The 16,564-nt window shown below is 33.0% G+C and overlaps 1 protein-coding gene across 2 annotated transcripts in view; it reads right to left on the reverse strand.

The window, feature by feature from the left end:
* The window catches only part of Alcam (activated leukocyte cell adhesion molecule), a 186,332-nt gene that overhangs the window by 43,461 nt on the left and 126,307 nt on the right, over positions 1-16,564 (reverse strand). For both annotated transcript variants that reach the window (XM_048803378.1, XM_048803380.1), the window contains exon 2: positions 1,356-1,456. In XM_048803378.1, the coding sequence (XP_048659335.1) occupies positions 1,356-1,456 (101 nt within the window). The remainder of the gene's footprint in view (positions 1-1,355; positions 1,457-16,564) is intronic.

Raw genomic sequence — 16,564 nt, forward strand, 5'->3', positions numbered from 1 at the left:
AAGCTACTAAGCTTATCTTGGAGTCCAAAAGTTTTAACTTCTTAAATATCTGAATACATTAATAATATTCCTCCTAAATCTTTTAGTTTTATCACAGGGTTATAGTGCAAATCTTTGCCTTCAATCATTCCTTCATTATGGGATATATGTTAGTTTCTATATTCATTCCTTTATGTAATAAACAATAATTATTAATATTTTAGTACTTAATTACATAGCTGGTACTTTATTTGGGCTTTCTACACAGTAATTAATTGACTTAATGTTCATAACAACCCTGTAAGTTAAAGTGCAGTATTAGTCTCATTTACAGATTAGATAATGAAAGTAGGGTTTGGTTAGATAACTTTCAAGGTCTCTACTGATAAAGCTGAGAGCTGAGCTCAGCAGCCTGGTTTCTTTATGATAATACTTGATAATGGTGAGATAACTCTCCTATGGCAGGCCCTGTGGCAGATGCTAATGAAGAGGTGGAGAGAGTGGAGTTGGGAGGAGTGAACAGGGCCTGTGATCTCCATTCACTGGGAGCTGTGATGGCGAGAAACTGGCCTATCCTATCATGTTTTCTTTCACTTTTTCCACACCGTCCACTTGTCTTTCAGGTGCTCATGTTAAATTAGAGCATGTGTACTACAGGTACTGATCAAGTCTGACTTCGGAGCACACAGTACCTTAAATGCAACTGATGGGTTTGCCAGAGCTTTCCACTTCACTAACAATTTCAAATTTGCCATTCTTGATTGGTTTCTAATTCTGCTGTGCCAGCTCAGTTTAGGTGAAAAATACTCCCTGGATTACAGTTAGATTTTTCCATGATAAGAGAAAATACTTTTCACTTGATTCCATTTATTTTGACAGTGAATTTGATTCAGCAGGTGAATTATATGGTAGACACCCATGCTGTTAGACTATTGGGGATGCTAATAAATATTGTCTTTATAAGCCTGGACTTCACATTTCCATATTTATAGGAAACTGCAAATATCTGAAAGTCACCTATAGTGAACTGCACAATAGAGGAAGATCTAGGGAAGTGGTGTGCTGCCTTGCCTTCCTTTCCTTTCTCATGGCCTTTACACAGGCAAAATTGGGTGGGACTTTGCATCCCTACAGTCTTGAGAGCTTACTTTCACAAGAAATCACCACACGTCAAGCACTAGTAAGTATTCTGATGTGAATTACTTCATGTAGTCCTCACCATAACATAACAAGGAAGATATTATTTCACTTTATAATGAAAAAATAGTTTATTTCACTTGCCCAAAATTCCATGGGGAGTATATGGTAGACCTGTATACTCCATGAAACCATAAAACAGGAAGCAATTAAGCAGTTCCCAGATAGGTCACACTTACATATTTCCATTTGCCAAACATGAGGTTCTGAGGTACATCGAGTCGGCAAGGCATGATAATGGTATCTCCATAGGCTGAGTTTACAGTATACCATCCAAGGCCTTTAGATAAAAGGAAAAAAGAGAAAGAGATTTCAAGTGTTTTCTTGAAGTTATAACATAGGAACATAGTAGAATTGCTATGGGACTGTACAATAATTAACATGTTAAAAATTCTCAAAACTAGCTTTAAATATATTTGTATTTCTCAGTTAAAAATATTATCTTCTGGGAAATTTTTAAAAAAACCTATTAACTGCTAAAAAGTAGTTATACTCCACTTATGTATAATGTGTCAAAATGCATTCTACTGTCATATATAACTACTTAGAATTTAAAAAAAAACAAAAAACTGAGAAGTAACACATATAACACAACTCAATTTTGTTTCTGTGTGGGCAAATGAACATAAAAATGACTTATTTGGTAGTAATATAGATTGAAATGCCATCTTTAATTTTATGTTTCCATAAAATAATAATATGGTAAAAATTCATAGTATGAAAATTTTTCATAGATAACATTATAAATAAATTAATTAGCTGCATTTTGGGTAGACAATCCAATTTAAAACACAATTTGCTGGTTTGGTATAGGAAACTTCCTAGTTTTATTTAATATTTTATTAAAAATGATAAATAATTAAAATGTGGAAAAGCATTTTTTTTCATTGAAGTGTAAAATACTATTCACATCTGTATATATTCATGAAGTTTTAAAAAACTTCAACTACTTATAAACATAGACAAGTACCACAGGATCTTTCTCATGTGTAGAAGCTAGAAAGGTCAAACTGAAAGTGGAAAAGTATTTACTCAAGACTGGAAGGGGGAGGGAGTTGCAGGAAACTGGATAATGGGTATCAAAACATGGGTCAGAGAAGTAGGTTCTACTTATACTCATAGTAGTGTTCTATGGTATAGGAGGGTGCAGTTTATGTTATCCTGTTATGTGTTTTATGGAAACCTAGAAGAAAGGAGGTTAAAGACTCCAAACATAAAGAAATAGTGAAACAGAAATACAAATTACCCCGATTTGATCAGTGCATACTATATACATGTATTGAAATACCACACTATAAAATACCACAAAAAATACCGCACCATAAATTTGTATAAATCTTATGTGTTAATTAAAAAGCAAAGCCCTCAGATGTCATTATGTTGACCATCATAGTTAGCAAAAACCTCATATAATTTTAAGTTTATTTTGTTTAAAATTGACTTTAAGATGTAACTTTTACCATTAATTATCTATTAACATATGTCTTAATTAAATATGAAGTATGAAGGGGCTGTTTTAAACTAGAGAAAGAAATAATATTTTTTCCACCAGGTGGTGCTAAAGGGCAAAGCTAAGGCAATCTGCAGCACATAAATAAAACCATCTGAGAACTTTCTAAAGAAACAGGACTGGATAGATGCAATCTTCCACTATTATCCATCAATCACAGTGGACACAAAATTTCATAACATTAACATTAGTTTATTTCATAACCATTAACATTAGTTTAAAAAACTATTTTATAATTATATCAATTGAGGTTTATACTTCTTTAACTAATTTGTCCCAGTGAACAAAAACACAAGCTATAGGAACATATTTCACACAAATATGCAGCATAACAACTGATTCTCATGAATTTTTTTTGCAATTGTTAAGATATAGAATACATAATACAGAAAACAGGGATATGTCTTCAGTTGATTTGAGACAAGGTGTATTCTTGTTTCTCGTATGTTCTGTATCATAATAAAAAAAAGTGCCTCCATAATTTCTAATTGTTTTGTGTTCTCAACACTGTAATTCCTTTTAACTTTAAACCACCAAAAAAAGCAGAAGACTGTAAACAAAAATTGATCACTTTGGCCTTGTTAAAATAAAAATAATGACAGTTTATTTATTAAATTTTATTAAATTATTTATTCACTTAGATGCTGAGGCTCATACCCAGGGCTTCCACATTCTAGGCAAGCACCCTGCCATCCCCAGTCCTAATAATTCAGGTTTAGAAATGTGGTCACAGACAGGCAAATTAAGAACATTTAGGAAATGGCTGTATTTCACATTACAGGACTTGTTTTCTATGATATTGGCCTCCTATTTTGGAATTTCCAGCATGTGTTTTCAGGTTGGTCATGCACTACACAGGCAGGTCTGCCAAACTAAGGGAACCACTGTGTGATTTCATATTTTGCTTCTTTCATCTGTTTGTAGTAAGGTACTTGGATATGTAATCACTTTAAGATTAATTGTCTATGTACCTTGTAGAAGCATGTGCTTCTCTAATCATCTCCCGTCATAAAAAGATGCCTTCCTTTGACAATGGATGGTGTTTCAATGAGTGTCCAAGGAGTGTTTTACAAAGCTTAGATACCAATTAGGTGAATCCTTTGCAAGGAAAAGCGACATTTTATAAAGTTCCATACCCAAATTTTAATGCTTTGTTCATTCTCAGACAATTTTTCCTTTTCCCTTTCTTATAGAACTTTAATGTGCTCTATATACACTACCTTTTAAAACAGGTTTTAAAGCTGCTTGAATTTCAAATACATAATGCATTTTTAGCATGATGAAAGCACAATTCCAACTGGGAAGGGACTGTATGTTTTTAATCTTTGCATCTCCAGGAACAATGTGTGGTATTTAATGGGCTCCTAACGAAATGTTTTCTCATTTGAATATTGTGGAGTCTTTTGCATTTTGGTTATCAAATGACATCTTTGAAAATCATGGAGACATTGCTAACTGGAACTTTGAGAATTCTTTTCCTTTCCACATACACTAAAGGCTGTCAAATGTTCTCCCAGATCTGTAGGGGATTAGTGGAATTAGTTCTGGGATGGCGCTCTCTGACTAGAGGAAAAACATGGATAGAACTATGGACAGCAGGAAAATAAGCCTAAAGTTACAGACAGAAGTCCTGCTCACAGACCGGGGGCAGAATAAATGATAAGTTGGGTGGAATTTGGAGCTACAATCATGCTTATATTAGAATCAATTTTCAACTTTCTATAGTCATCAACTTTTCTGGTAGGAGCAAACTTACTCCCAGGTTTATCTGATAGAAAGATTAAAGGCTTGCATCTGTTGGAGAGCTGACATCTCTAACCCCTAAGGGATAAAATGGTTACAAAGACCATGGTGATTTGGAGATGAATTAGCGCTCTAATTTCTAGAGATGTCTTAATCTTTGAGATGCAGTGCCAGGAAGACCCAAAGTACCTGTCAACCCAAATGATTCTGTTTACGCTTTTCACAGAAGAAAGAGCTTTTTATCTTTGAATTACCAAATCTGAAAATTAAGTGTAGCTTACTAGAATTCCCCTGCAATTTTCTCCCAGTAATATTAGTTGGTTAAATTATTCATGGCTTTGAAGTCTATAGATTATTGGGTACTGTTGCAGAAACAGAAGGCCTATGATGTCCTTTCTTGAAGAGGCTGAATGTAGAATGTAAACCAAATGTGTGTCTGTGCAATACAAGCTATGACTGTGCATGTGTGTCACAGGACATTTTAATTGGTTTAGAACCTTCTGTATTAAATGTATTCTGTATATTAAGGCATTTTTACAAAATAGTATTACCATTGCTATCAATATGTCTAGACATAAAATAATACATAATATGTTCAAATTTGAGAAGCAGTATGTAATTATTTAAGTGGTTTTAAAATAAAGGCCTATTAACCAAAGATAAAGAGCCATATGCTTAGGATACATAGAAGAATTGTGTGGAAATATAATGAAGTAATAAGAGGATTAAAAAAAATATTTTCACCAAATAATTATGACATATGGGATCTCAGGCAAGTGACCATAAAATGCAAGCTACTTATAGTCATACACTGTGTAACAGAAACTATTTATTTATTTATTTTAATATATATATTTTTTAGTTGTAGTTGGACATAATACCTTTATTTTATTTATTTATTTTTATGTGTGCTGAGGATTGAACTCAGCACCTCACACTTGCTAAGCAAGTGTTCTACTGCTGAGCTACAACCCCAGCCCAGAAAAAAAAAAAAAGTTTTTTAAAGCACCAAAAACAGACTGGCAAAATTTGGGAGTTAAGAGAACATATTCTATTCATAGTTGAAATAACAAAAAATGTAATATTTCTGACCATTCATGACAAATGATTTTTTTCAATAGAAACCAGTTGTCAAGTTCAGAGAAATCATTATATTTGCATTGCTGACATATGCACAGGTGAAATGGGATAGTTTAAAATTCACAAGCTGCTCCCACATATCAAGCAGAAGAGTAAACAGTACAGAAAATAGGATGAGAATTAGATAAGTCTACTTTTACATGCTGTAATTTAGCATAGTTAATTATTATTTATTGCATTGATACTTTCATACTGCCACCATCCTTAAAAGCATTATTGGAGCTCTATAGCTCTGCTGGGTGCTGTAAGAGGGTTAAATGCCATTACGATCTGTTTAGAGCTCATGACATTAGAATTAAATTCTAGTTTCTCAGAAATTTCAGAGACTTATTTGCACAAATTAATTGCTAGGGAAGGAGTAGATATAAATGAGAAGTTTATTATTAGATATTTCTTTCATATTTATTTGACTAATTTTGATAGGCAAATATTCTAATATTCCTACTTGCTTTATTAATGAATAAGGATATGTACAATTCTAATTGAATACAACTGGAATAAAAAATGCGAACATCTTGTAACATCAGTGTACAGCAGTGTTTCTTGACTTGGTCACTACAGATATTTTAAGCTGAATTTCTCTGTCCTGTGAGGGGGCTGCACTGTGGATTAGGATGATTAGCAGCATCCCTGCTACCCGTTAGATGACAGTACTGCCCTTCACCATTATGACAATCAAAATCTTCAAACATAGGAAGCAAGATTGGCACTCAGACCCCATCTGCCGAGAGTCACTAGTTTAAACCTTCAACTATTGCCATCTTACATCCCATAAAACTGTGGTTTCCAAATCTTTGTGCAGGACTAAATAATTACAAATGGAGGAACAGGGGCAGACATGGTATATAACAATAACTGGATACTATAAAATTTGTTTACCTTACAGAAACGTATTATATTAAACTATAATGGGAGAATGATTGATGACTGTGGGATTTGATTCCCAATCTCTTTACAGAAATGAAAAATATTTTAGCAAATCTATTAATGTGCCATAATTGAACATAATTGTACACTCTATATGAACTTTCTTAGCTATACTTATAATATATATTTTATTTAATAGGATAAAATGTCATGTTTCTTTGTATAAAGTGAAATAGATGTCTTGAAAGTGTCAGTCAAACCTGTGCATGGAACATCCTATTTTTTAATTCCTCTTGCACTTCATTGCATTAGAGTTTAAGATTTTCATCAACATATATTTTAAGGTATATATGTGTGTTGATTCATGTGTGTGAGATATAAGAGACTATAATTCCCCATGTAATTTGGAATGAACAGTAGAAAAGAGAAGGTATTTTGGTAAACTCTAACACCATTTTTAAAAATAGAAGAATATCTTCCTTCCTTCTTTTTCTTTAACAATTTTCTTTCAACAAACTTGAGTTCTTGGAAGCTAACTTGGTCCTTTGCTACATCTGAAGTAAGGTAACACTGTTTTGAAGTTCACTTCTGCACTGCCTTTCTCAAGTGCCATATATTATAAGGCAGGTAAAAATGGGTGATGCTTACAATAGCAATTCTTTCTTTCCCCTTCCCTACAATTTCTTTACAGTTTTAAAAATGCATGACATTGGACATTTGAGATGAATGGTTGGGCCACTGTGGAATAATATCTAGAGGGAAAGGACAATCTTAGCAAACTAGAAATTAATAGTAGTACCCAAGATTATGTTTTAAGATACATGTTCTTTATTTTACTTATACAGTAGGGTTGTATAATGCTTGATTTATCTTTTTATTAGTCTTTGAATGAATGTAATAGTCTCTATATAAACAAAGTTAAAAAAATACTTTATCAGTATTTGCTTACGGTACAGAAAATTACCTTCTTGATTTACCGTTGGCTGTTCATGATACTATGAACATGGTATGGGGTGGGATAAGCCACAATTCTTCCCACTTAGTTTAGACCTCCCACATCTCTCTCTCTGTCCTTGGGCTCTTCTACTCTGGCTGAATTCCTATAGACCCCTTAAAGCCTATCTGATATATTATCTATTCATACATTTAATCATGCACCAAATATCTACTGAACACCTATTACAGAAAAAGTGTAAAGTGTACTTTGTGGAAGAAATACATAAATACTAAGGCCTTTTCAAGGAACCTATAGGAATTGGTATAAGGAACTTAATGAGTAAGTATTATAGGAATGCATAAAAAGGAATTCTAGCAATGAACCTGACAATACTGGTAAAGAACTGAAAAATAAACATAAAAAAAAATTCTTTAAGGAAATTTTATTTGGCCTGAACACTGAATTAAAGTTTCTACAGATGGGAAGGTAAGGAGCATCACAGGCAAAGCCAAGGAGACACACTTGAGCGACACTTGATTTTCTCTCATAGGGCAAACTTAATTTTTATTACAGTAATTTCTGTAGAGTAGATCTTTGATCTTCATAAGGAACACGTCCTGAAACTGGCAGCTTTCCCAAATTCATAAATGCATATAAAATTTTCTTTAATAAAATGAAATAAGTGGTTACATCTCTTTGCTTTCTTTTTACTTTCATCATCAACATCAGAATTTAGATTCCTTTTGGGGCTATTTAAGATTATAATAAAAATTTTATCCAGAAATGATCAAGTACAACAAAATTGTTTCAAAGTTGTGAACCCTTATTTTTATTTTTTGAGAGGTGTTTCATGAAATTTAAATCAGAGAATGTGAAGATTCTACTAGTTAGAATTTTGTAACTTGGGATACAAAAAATGAAATTCAAGACATCTGTAAGTCTTTTAAAATTATACTTAAAACACATCTTAGATAATGGTGCACTTAAAACTTTGTTTTTGTAGAAAGTATGCCAAGATTTCATCATATTGTCAAAGATGACCTTAAAATGTACGACAACAGCGTTCAAGATTCACCCTAATTTAAATAGAACTTATGGAAGCACAATTTGTTGATATCATATATAAATATAGTAACACAATACCATCTAGCAATTCCACAACTGAGAATCTATTCTATATCAGTTTTTGCATGTATGCATATTATATGCACAGCATCATTCAAATACTGAAAAACTAGAGGAAACTAAATGTTAATTGATACAGGAATAGAATATTCTCTATGTAAACTCACTGAAAAAGAGTGAGAGCTAAATATACTTTTTTTCTTTTTTCTGTATGTTTGATATTTCAAATTTTATATCATTCTTTATTCACTTATTGAGAACAAAGTGCCTGCCCCAAATGATGTTGCAGGATGGGAAATGTCAACAGTGATTCTAAAAATTGCTCTTATGGGGTTAAAATTCTAGATATATTTGTTTATTCATATATCTAAAAGTTGAATGATTTTATAAAACGTGAAAATTATCAGTTTAGTTCCTTCTCCATTCACAAAACTATACGAGTGAAAGCCCTTACATTTGACTCATTTTGAAATTTTTTGCATCGTTAAGACTGCAGTAGCTCAATAATATAAACTACAGCCTGTCCTGAGGACATTGAAAGGAACTCTATAAGATTCACTACCTTTTCCGCTGCATTTTACATTTCAGAAAACCATACACTATTCTTTTAAATTCTAGGGAATCCAGCTACAGGGTGTAGAAAGAGGTGCACAACAGTGGTTTAAAGTGAATATCTTAAATTTGTCCCCTCAAAAAGTGACTTTTGCTTTAACAATTATTTAATGGAATATAATACACATGTAAGAAAGCAAACAGATCTAGACTTATATCTGAAATGTCACTAGAAGCATTAGACTTTAGGTTTTCTTTAGCAAATAACTATCCTCACATTTTTTTGTCCTGAGTAGCTGAGATTCCCACACATTCCTCCCACAATGGGATCCCTGTGTTACTAAGTCCTCAAAATCATCATTCCTAAGAGATGAGTTTTTAGCTACACTCTGAGGTCTATGCTAGCATGCCAACACACAGGTCCTTAAGTGGTGACAAATTTAAATAACAACACATAAATATACTTCATGCTTTGTGTTTGGGTCAGGGAAAATAATGCATTCAACTAAACATTTTAAATTTTATATGCATAAAGAACAGTAATTTATATTTTGTTTCAAAGTGGACTTTCACAGTAGAAGGGAGAAGGAGACATGAGTGAATTTTTCTTTATAGTACACATTTTGCTCATAATAAAATTGAAAAATATATGTAATTGATAACTTTAATTGATTGAAGTTCATAAATGTGACCATTTCTGCTATCATACCTCCAAATATCAAGGACTTGATACTGTGTGTTTAAGATGTTCATAGAGGGATAGTTTTCCATTCAGTTAGCCAATACAATGAAAATAATCAGCAAAATAATATTTCCCTTATTCTCACATCCCCCCAATTTAATTTCTTGGATTAGTTCTTGCATTGTTTGTAACTAAACCTTGAAGATATTATTTGGAAGAAACCAAAATATGAATACTCTCCCAAGGTTAAAATAATGTAAAGGAAACATGAATATATTTAATCTGCATTACTCTGAACATTTTCTAGCATGAAAGTCCAGGTTTAACTACTTATAGAATATTAATTTTATTTAAATGGACAGAAGTTACACTTTTATGTGCATTTTGCCACATAAGTTGCATTGAAATTGTGAAGACAATTCAATTATTTGAGCAAGAAGAATAATAGCATTACAGTATTCATGAAAACACTATCAACAGGAAGGCAAGCACAGTGTTTCACAAAAGACTTTAATTGCATCATCCGAAGTAATGGAAACTTTTAGAAATTAAACAAGAGTCTGCAGAAAGAGTTCATCATTATTGTGAGATTATTAAATTTGTTTTTTTTGTGAATAATTTAATGCCATGACAACAAAAAGACCTTTTGATATGAGAAAATCAAAGCTGTCCTTGATAGCACTCCCAAACCCCTAAACAACAAATTCCTAATAGCATTAATATTCCTCAAAATGACTTAGGAAAAAAAATCATAAAATTTTTAGCCAATAAGATCATCATTGTCTGAACAGATAATATCTTCCAATAATAGCTTGTGTTAATTGTATTGCTTTAGCATTTAAAGTAATAATCAACAGTATTAGAATGACAGAGAAATTTACTTTATACTTGAAGTAGCAAATATCCATGGATAATGAGTTAATTGTTAGGGCTACTGAATGATCAGAGATTTCTGCTCCTGGATTGGTTGACTTATCATGTCCTGAATGCTAGTTTCTGGTATTTTCCACATTAACATTTTCCACATTTTCACTAACTTGTTAGTGAAAAATGTTTTTATAGGTTGAAATAGCTTGTTCCTGTTTTCTTCATAAGCATCCCAATTAGCATTGTCTAGGTCTCCTGAGGATGTAGATTTGTACAATCAAACATAGTAAATAAAGGTTAAAAGCTATTTAATAAGTTTTTCCACATATTTGGTGCAGCTTACTGGCTTATTTTCAAGATGTAGATTTGTGTAAATTCCATGCTTTTAATTGACAGCCCCCAGAGGGGTTGCAATATAAGTTAAGGTCATAGGAAGAAAATTATGTTCCTATGGCATTTTTCTCCTTCTTTAAAAACCAACCTCAACTTACTAGAAAACTGAATTTGAGGAAGAAAGAGAAATACGAACATTTCTCCAATATAAATTCTCAAAACAGTTTAAAACCACAGGAAAGAGAAAACTTAAATATTAAACAGTTGTGTACACTTAGGAAATCAGTCTACTCTGTTTTATGAAGCTGACATCATTTCCCTGTCTTAGAAGATCTTGTATAGCTTCATGGACTGAATAGGCATGGAGAACCAAACCCATTATAGCCTGTCCACAATAGAAGCTCAGTGGGGTAACTCTGGGATGCATGAACTTAGACAATACTGACACCTATTAATATTTCAACAATAACTTTTCATATATTCCATTTTCCCTGACAGTCATTATTCTTAATTGATGAGTGGGAGGAAAGGTGGGAAAGAGAACAAGATAATTTAGGAAGGCACTAGAGATGAGAAATATAGGAAGCTGTATTGAAAGGTAGCTTTATCGTTTCTAAAGGTGTCAGAATGGAGAAATATTACAAAGATCTGTGATATCTGCAAGTGAAGTTCCCTTCAGCTTTGAAACTTTTTCTTATTCCCAAAGGTTTAAAATCTCTCAAAATGTCATCTTACAGCATCAGAGGTCAACTATATAAGTTTTAAATGTAGTATATTTATTTATACTGCAATTTAGGAATTGGTTTAATGCCCCTCCCCTGAAGAATTCTTGGAAACCTTGCTATCATTGAACAAAAATACCCGATAAGGATATCCGGTAAATAAATGCTCCATCTTCTTTGTTTATTATTTAGGAAACAAAATTCCGTGAGTTGTAGAAAATGCAAAAATATACCTCTTGGGCTGGGGTTGTGGCTCAGTGGCACAGCGCTTGCCTCGTATGTGTGAGGCACTGGGTTCGATTCTCAGGACCACATTCACATAAATAAAATAAAGGTCCATCTACAACTAAAAAAAATGCATCTTTTAGACCCCTAACTGCAGAAAGCATGACTTCTGCATTCTTTCTATCAACAGGACTGTGTTAGAGTCACATTTCCCCTCAGCGGTTCCCAGCTAATGACAGTGCATCAGGTACACTAAAGATGGCAAGTTTGTGGGAGATCAGTTACCCCTGTGAGTGCTGACCATGGCTTACCAATTCTTTGATGCCTTGATGAACCTTCCTGAGACTGCATGACAGTCTGGGATGCTTTTGCTCAATATTCCACTCAGGGTTACATTTACTTTGTAGTCTGATGATTTCCCAGCATCCCTAGTACCTCCTCACTTTTTTCTCACATAGGTGTTTCTCTTACTCAATTTTTGCATATTGATCCATTTGACATCTGCTTCTCAGCAGGTCAGTGTGGAGAAAGGTCGAAGGAGCCCTTGTACCCTGTTAGTAATCTGAACTGGAATAGTCATCATAGAAAATAGCATGGAGGTTCCACAAAAAATTTAAAATAGAGCTACCACATAATCTATCAATCTCACCTCTGGGAGTACATTCAAAAGACATGAAATCAAGGTGGGCATGGTAGTGCACGCCTGTAATCCCAGTGGCTTGGGAGGCTGAGACAGGAGGATCGTGAGTTCAAAGCCAGCCTCAGTAAAAGCAAGGTATTAAGAAACTCAGTGAGACCCTGTCTCTAAATAAAATACAAAAAGAAGCTGAGGATATGGCTTAGTGGTCCAGGGCCCCTGATTTAAATGCCTGGAACCCCCAGCCAGAAAAAGACATGAAATCACTATTTGTAATCCCATGTTCATTGCAGCATTATTCATAATATTTGAAATATGGAACCAACCTAAGAGAATTGATGGGTAAATGGATAAAGAAATTGTGGTAGATATATGTATATACATGCTGTTATTATTCGGCCTTTAAAAGGGGATCTTTCCTTGACAACACAAGTAACCTGGTGTACATGAATCTAAGTGAAATAAGCCAAACAAAGAAAGACAAATACTCACTCACTATAGTCATGTAGTGTGAATATGTCTAGATACCTAAAGTATAGCATGATAATTATAGATAATAATTCTATATTTAAAATAATGGAATACTATATTGTATATTAGAGATTTGCAGAAAGTAGATCTCATGTACTCTCATCAGACACAAAAATAGTAGTGTAAAGAGATGAGTATGTTTGCTTGCTTGACTACAATAGTAATCATTTCACTAAGTACATATGTATCAAGACCTCATGTTGTACATCTTAAATATTCACAATAAAAACGAAATTGAATAAAACTAAAAATACATTAGAACAATAACTAATAATAATGGAGGTATTACAGTGTTTCATAGTTTGTAATATTCTTATACACACATTGTACATTTATTTTGCATTTGGGCTTCACAAAAGTCCTGTATGATGAGCAAAGAAACCTGCAAGATGAGCAAATACTATGACACTTCATTTTACTCGTAACAAAGTGTTCACTCTACAAAGCCAAGAGAATAAGCCAACATCATCAAGCTAGTACATGATAGAGCCATGGCTCAAAATTAATTTTTGAATCTAATTCTTACCACTATTAAATATACAGAAAATTATTTCACATTCTCAATTAATTTTATATTGTGATGTTTTGAGAATACTACTTGAAAAGTATTAAAAAGCTTTCCATGTTTAGATTTAAATATTTTAAAAAACTTATAGATGCAAGAACTTAGAAAGAAAATAAACTATTGCATTTAATCACCTTTCTTTGAATGGGATGCTATGTAGCAATTGAGCACTTATTGCCAGGAAACACAAGTCCTGCCCAAGAAAGTTCATCTAGTTAGCAACATAAAATAGAAAACCAAGAGTGCAGGTATCTTTGAGATCAGGAGGCAGATGGCTAAGAAAGGCTCTTTAAAGTGAAAAACGCACCCAGGCATCAGGCAGAGTAGCCCTTTATGCATTTCTAATACCTAGAAATATAGAGGTAGCACAGTAGCTTGTCCTCCAGGAAAGTGTACTGAACAACTTAAATGACAAGATTGGTGTTCAACTCAGGTGCTTCTACCTTCAAAGCCTGCTATCTTTCCCTGTCATCAAAAATATTTCTCACAATTATGAATTTTAAATAAATTGAAAATTTATGTCCATACAAAAACATGCACAAGAATATTTATTTATCTAAACTTTGTTCATAATTGCCCAGACTGGGAAGCAACCAATTTGTCCTTTGATAAGTGAATGGGTAACAAACTAGTTCATCCAGAAATGTAATATCATTCAGAAATAAAAGGAAATTGACTAACAAGTCATAAAAAGACACGGAAGAATCTTAAATGACTATTGCTAAGTGAAAGAAGTCAATCTGAAAAGGCTATATTTGGTATAATCCTAGATATAAAACATTCTGGAAGAGGCAAAACCATGCAGAAAGTAAAAGGGTCAGAGGTTGTCAGAGGCTCAAGGAAGGAAGGAGGCATTAGATGGAACTCGGAATTTCTTTATTAGGACAGTGAAATTATTCTCATGCAATAATGTGAATATATATTATTAGATATATGTCCCAAAACATAAGAGATGTTAAAACCAAAGAGGAAAACTACTATGAACTATGGATTTTATTCAATAATAGTGAATCTATGTTGGATTATCAGTTGTAACAAATGCACTAGTCTATAGAAAGCTATTAATAATAGGGAAAACCAGGCATGGGTGGGTAGGTAGAATAAGTATGTAAGAACTGTCTATTTTCCATTCAGTTTTTCTATAAGCTTAGAACAAAACAGATAACACAATAATTGATCAAATTTTAAAACTAACATGTACAATTTCTTCAGTCTATGAACTATGTTTTATATTTAGATAGTCTCATCTAAATTCTCTTGGTTTAGCTGCAGGGAAGGACAAAAACATCTTCAAGGGAAAATTTTGGCCTTCATCAGCAAGGTGTTCCCAGTCTCTAGGCTGACTCTGCAAGTGCTGACTTTTTTCAACACATCAAGACCTCTGAGGAACTGAGGGTCATGTGTGACTGTGCTGCAGGTTGGCAACTGCTGTTTTATGATTATGTATTCCACATATTCCCAATCCCACTGAGGTGCTAATACATTTGCTTCATCTTTCCATTTAGAAGAGACAATGTCTTTGATAATTCGTTCATGGTTACTGCTTAGGCAGATAATGGCACTCAATATTCCCCTAACTGAATGTTATAATATTACCTCCTTGGCTCTGCTATTTTTAACAACTTTTAAAAGGCAATGGTGTCATTTAGGTTAAAAAAAGTTCACTGTTCCTACACATTCAAAGAATACCAGTTTATAGACATGAGCTGTTAAGAACCCCAGCAGGGCCTCAGTTGGTGTCATATATCGTGTTGATGAATCTCATCTGCAGTCTATAATAGAAAGAACTCCTAAAGCTTCCCCCAGGAAGTGATTAATTGGAAAACCAAACAAACCAAGTAGAAAAGACTGAAATTCTGAATTTCAGACTGTGTTACTGTCTGAAACCCAATGGTAATTTTCAGGTTAGTTCCCTGTTAAGAGTCCTATAAAAATATGCTCCAAGAGAATGTTTCCAGTAACAATTCTACTTCTCAGTGTGTATAGAACAGATGATGAGAATACTTCTCAAATAAATTTTTTAAAAATGTTTTCTTCTTTGTGGTTTCTGAATTGTAGGAATTCTGAACATATAAAAATGATTATTGGTACATGTTCAATCAATAAATATATAAATATATACTGAATACCTTCTGGGTAATTTGTATTATTTCAGAGAGTTGGTCATTCAGTGATCCATAAATTTGGACATTAATTTCAAAGACTGAAAAAAAATATTCTACAAAGAAAATTTCCAATAAAATTTCTTACCCTAATAGTCACCAAAGTAAATATGTATATAGTCAATGAAAATAACATTGGAATTTTACTATCACTCTTAAACTTGGTAGTTATTAGACAATGTCCAATAATACATGTGAGAAGCCATTGCAATCTATTGAAAATGGAAAAGAAAATAGATGTGCCTGAAGAACAGACAGCAAATACAAGTTAGATATTTATGTAATATTATTGATATACTAAAAACTATAAACATATGCTAAATATCAAGAGCCACAGAGTACATCCCATTTTTATTACTGATCTGTGCCAAACATATTTGGACTCAATATTTTTCATGAGAATTCTTTTCTATAAAGCTTTAGAAATTAAATTTTCTCAATCTAAAGGATGTTAATTCATGTTTATTCAAATACAACTGGTTGGATATAAAGTTCTTGCTTGGCTACAGCATGTCAGATATTAAATGAACTATCTCTTCCAAGGAGATTAAAACCAAGAAGACAGAAATGAAACTCCACTCAGAGCACAGCACTGCAGTGAAACTGTCTCTGAACTCAAACTGAATCAAGCTCTGTTACTACAAAGTTAGCTGGCTCCACAAAGTCACTTCACTGATATACACTCTTGTTTTCTACTTACAAAATTGATTATCATAATAGTAACCCACAGTGTTATCTCTGTGTGTATAGAACAGATGATGTTCTATAATACCAGTGTAAATAATAATAA

The sequence above is a fragment of the Marmota marmota genome, unplaced genomic scaffold (genome assembly GCF_001458135.2).
Source record: "Marmota marmota marmota unplaced genomic scaffold, marMar, whole genome shotgun sequence".
NCBI classification, from domain to species: Eukaryota; Metazoa; Chordata; class Mammalia; order Rodentia; family Sciuridae; genus Marmota; species Marmota marmota.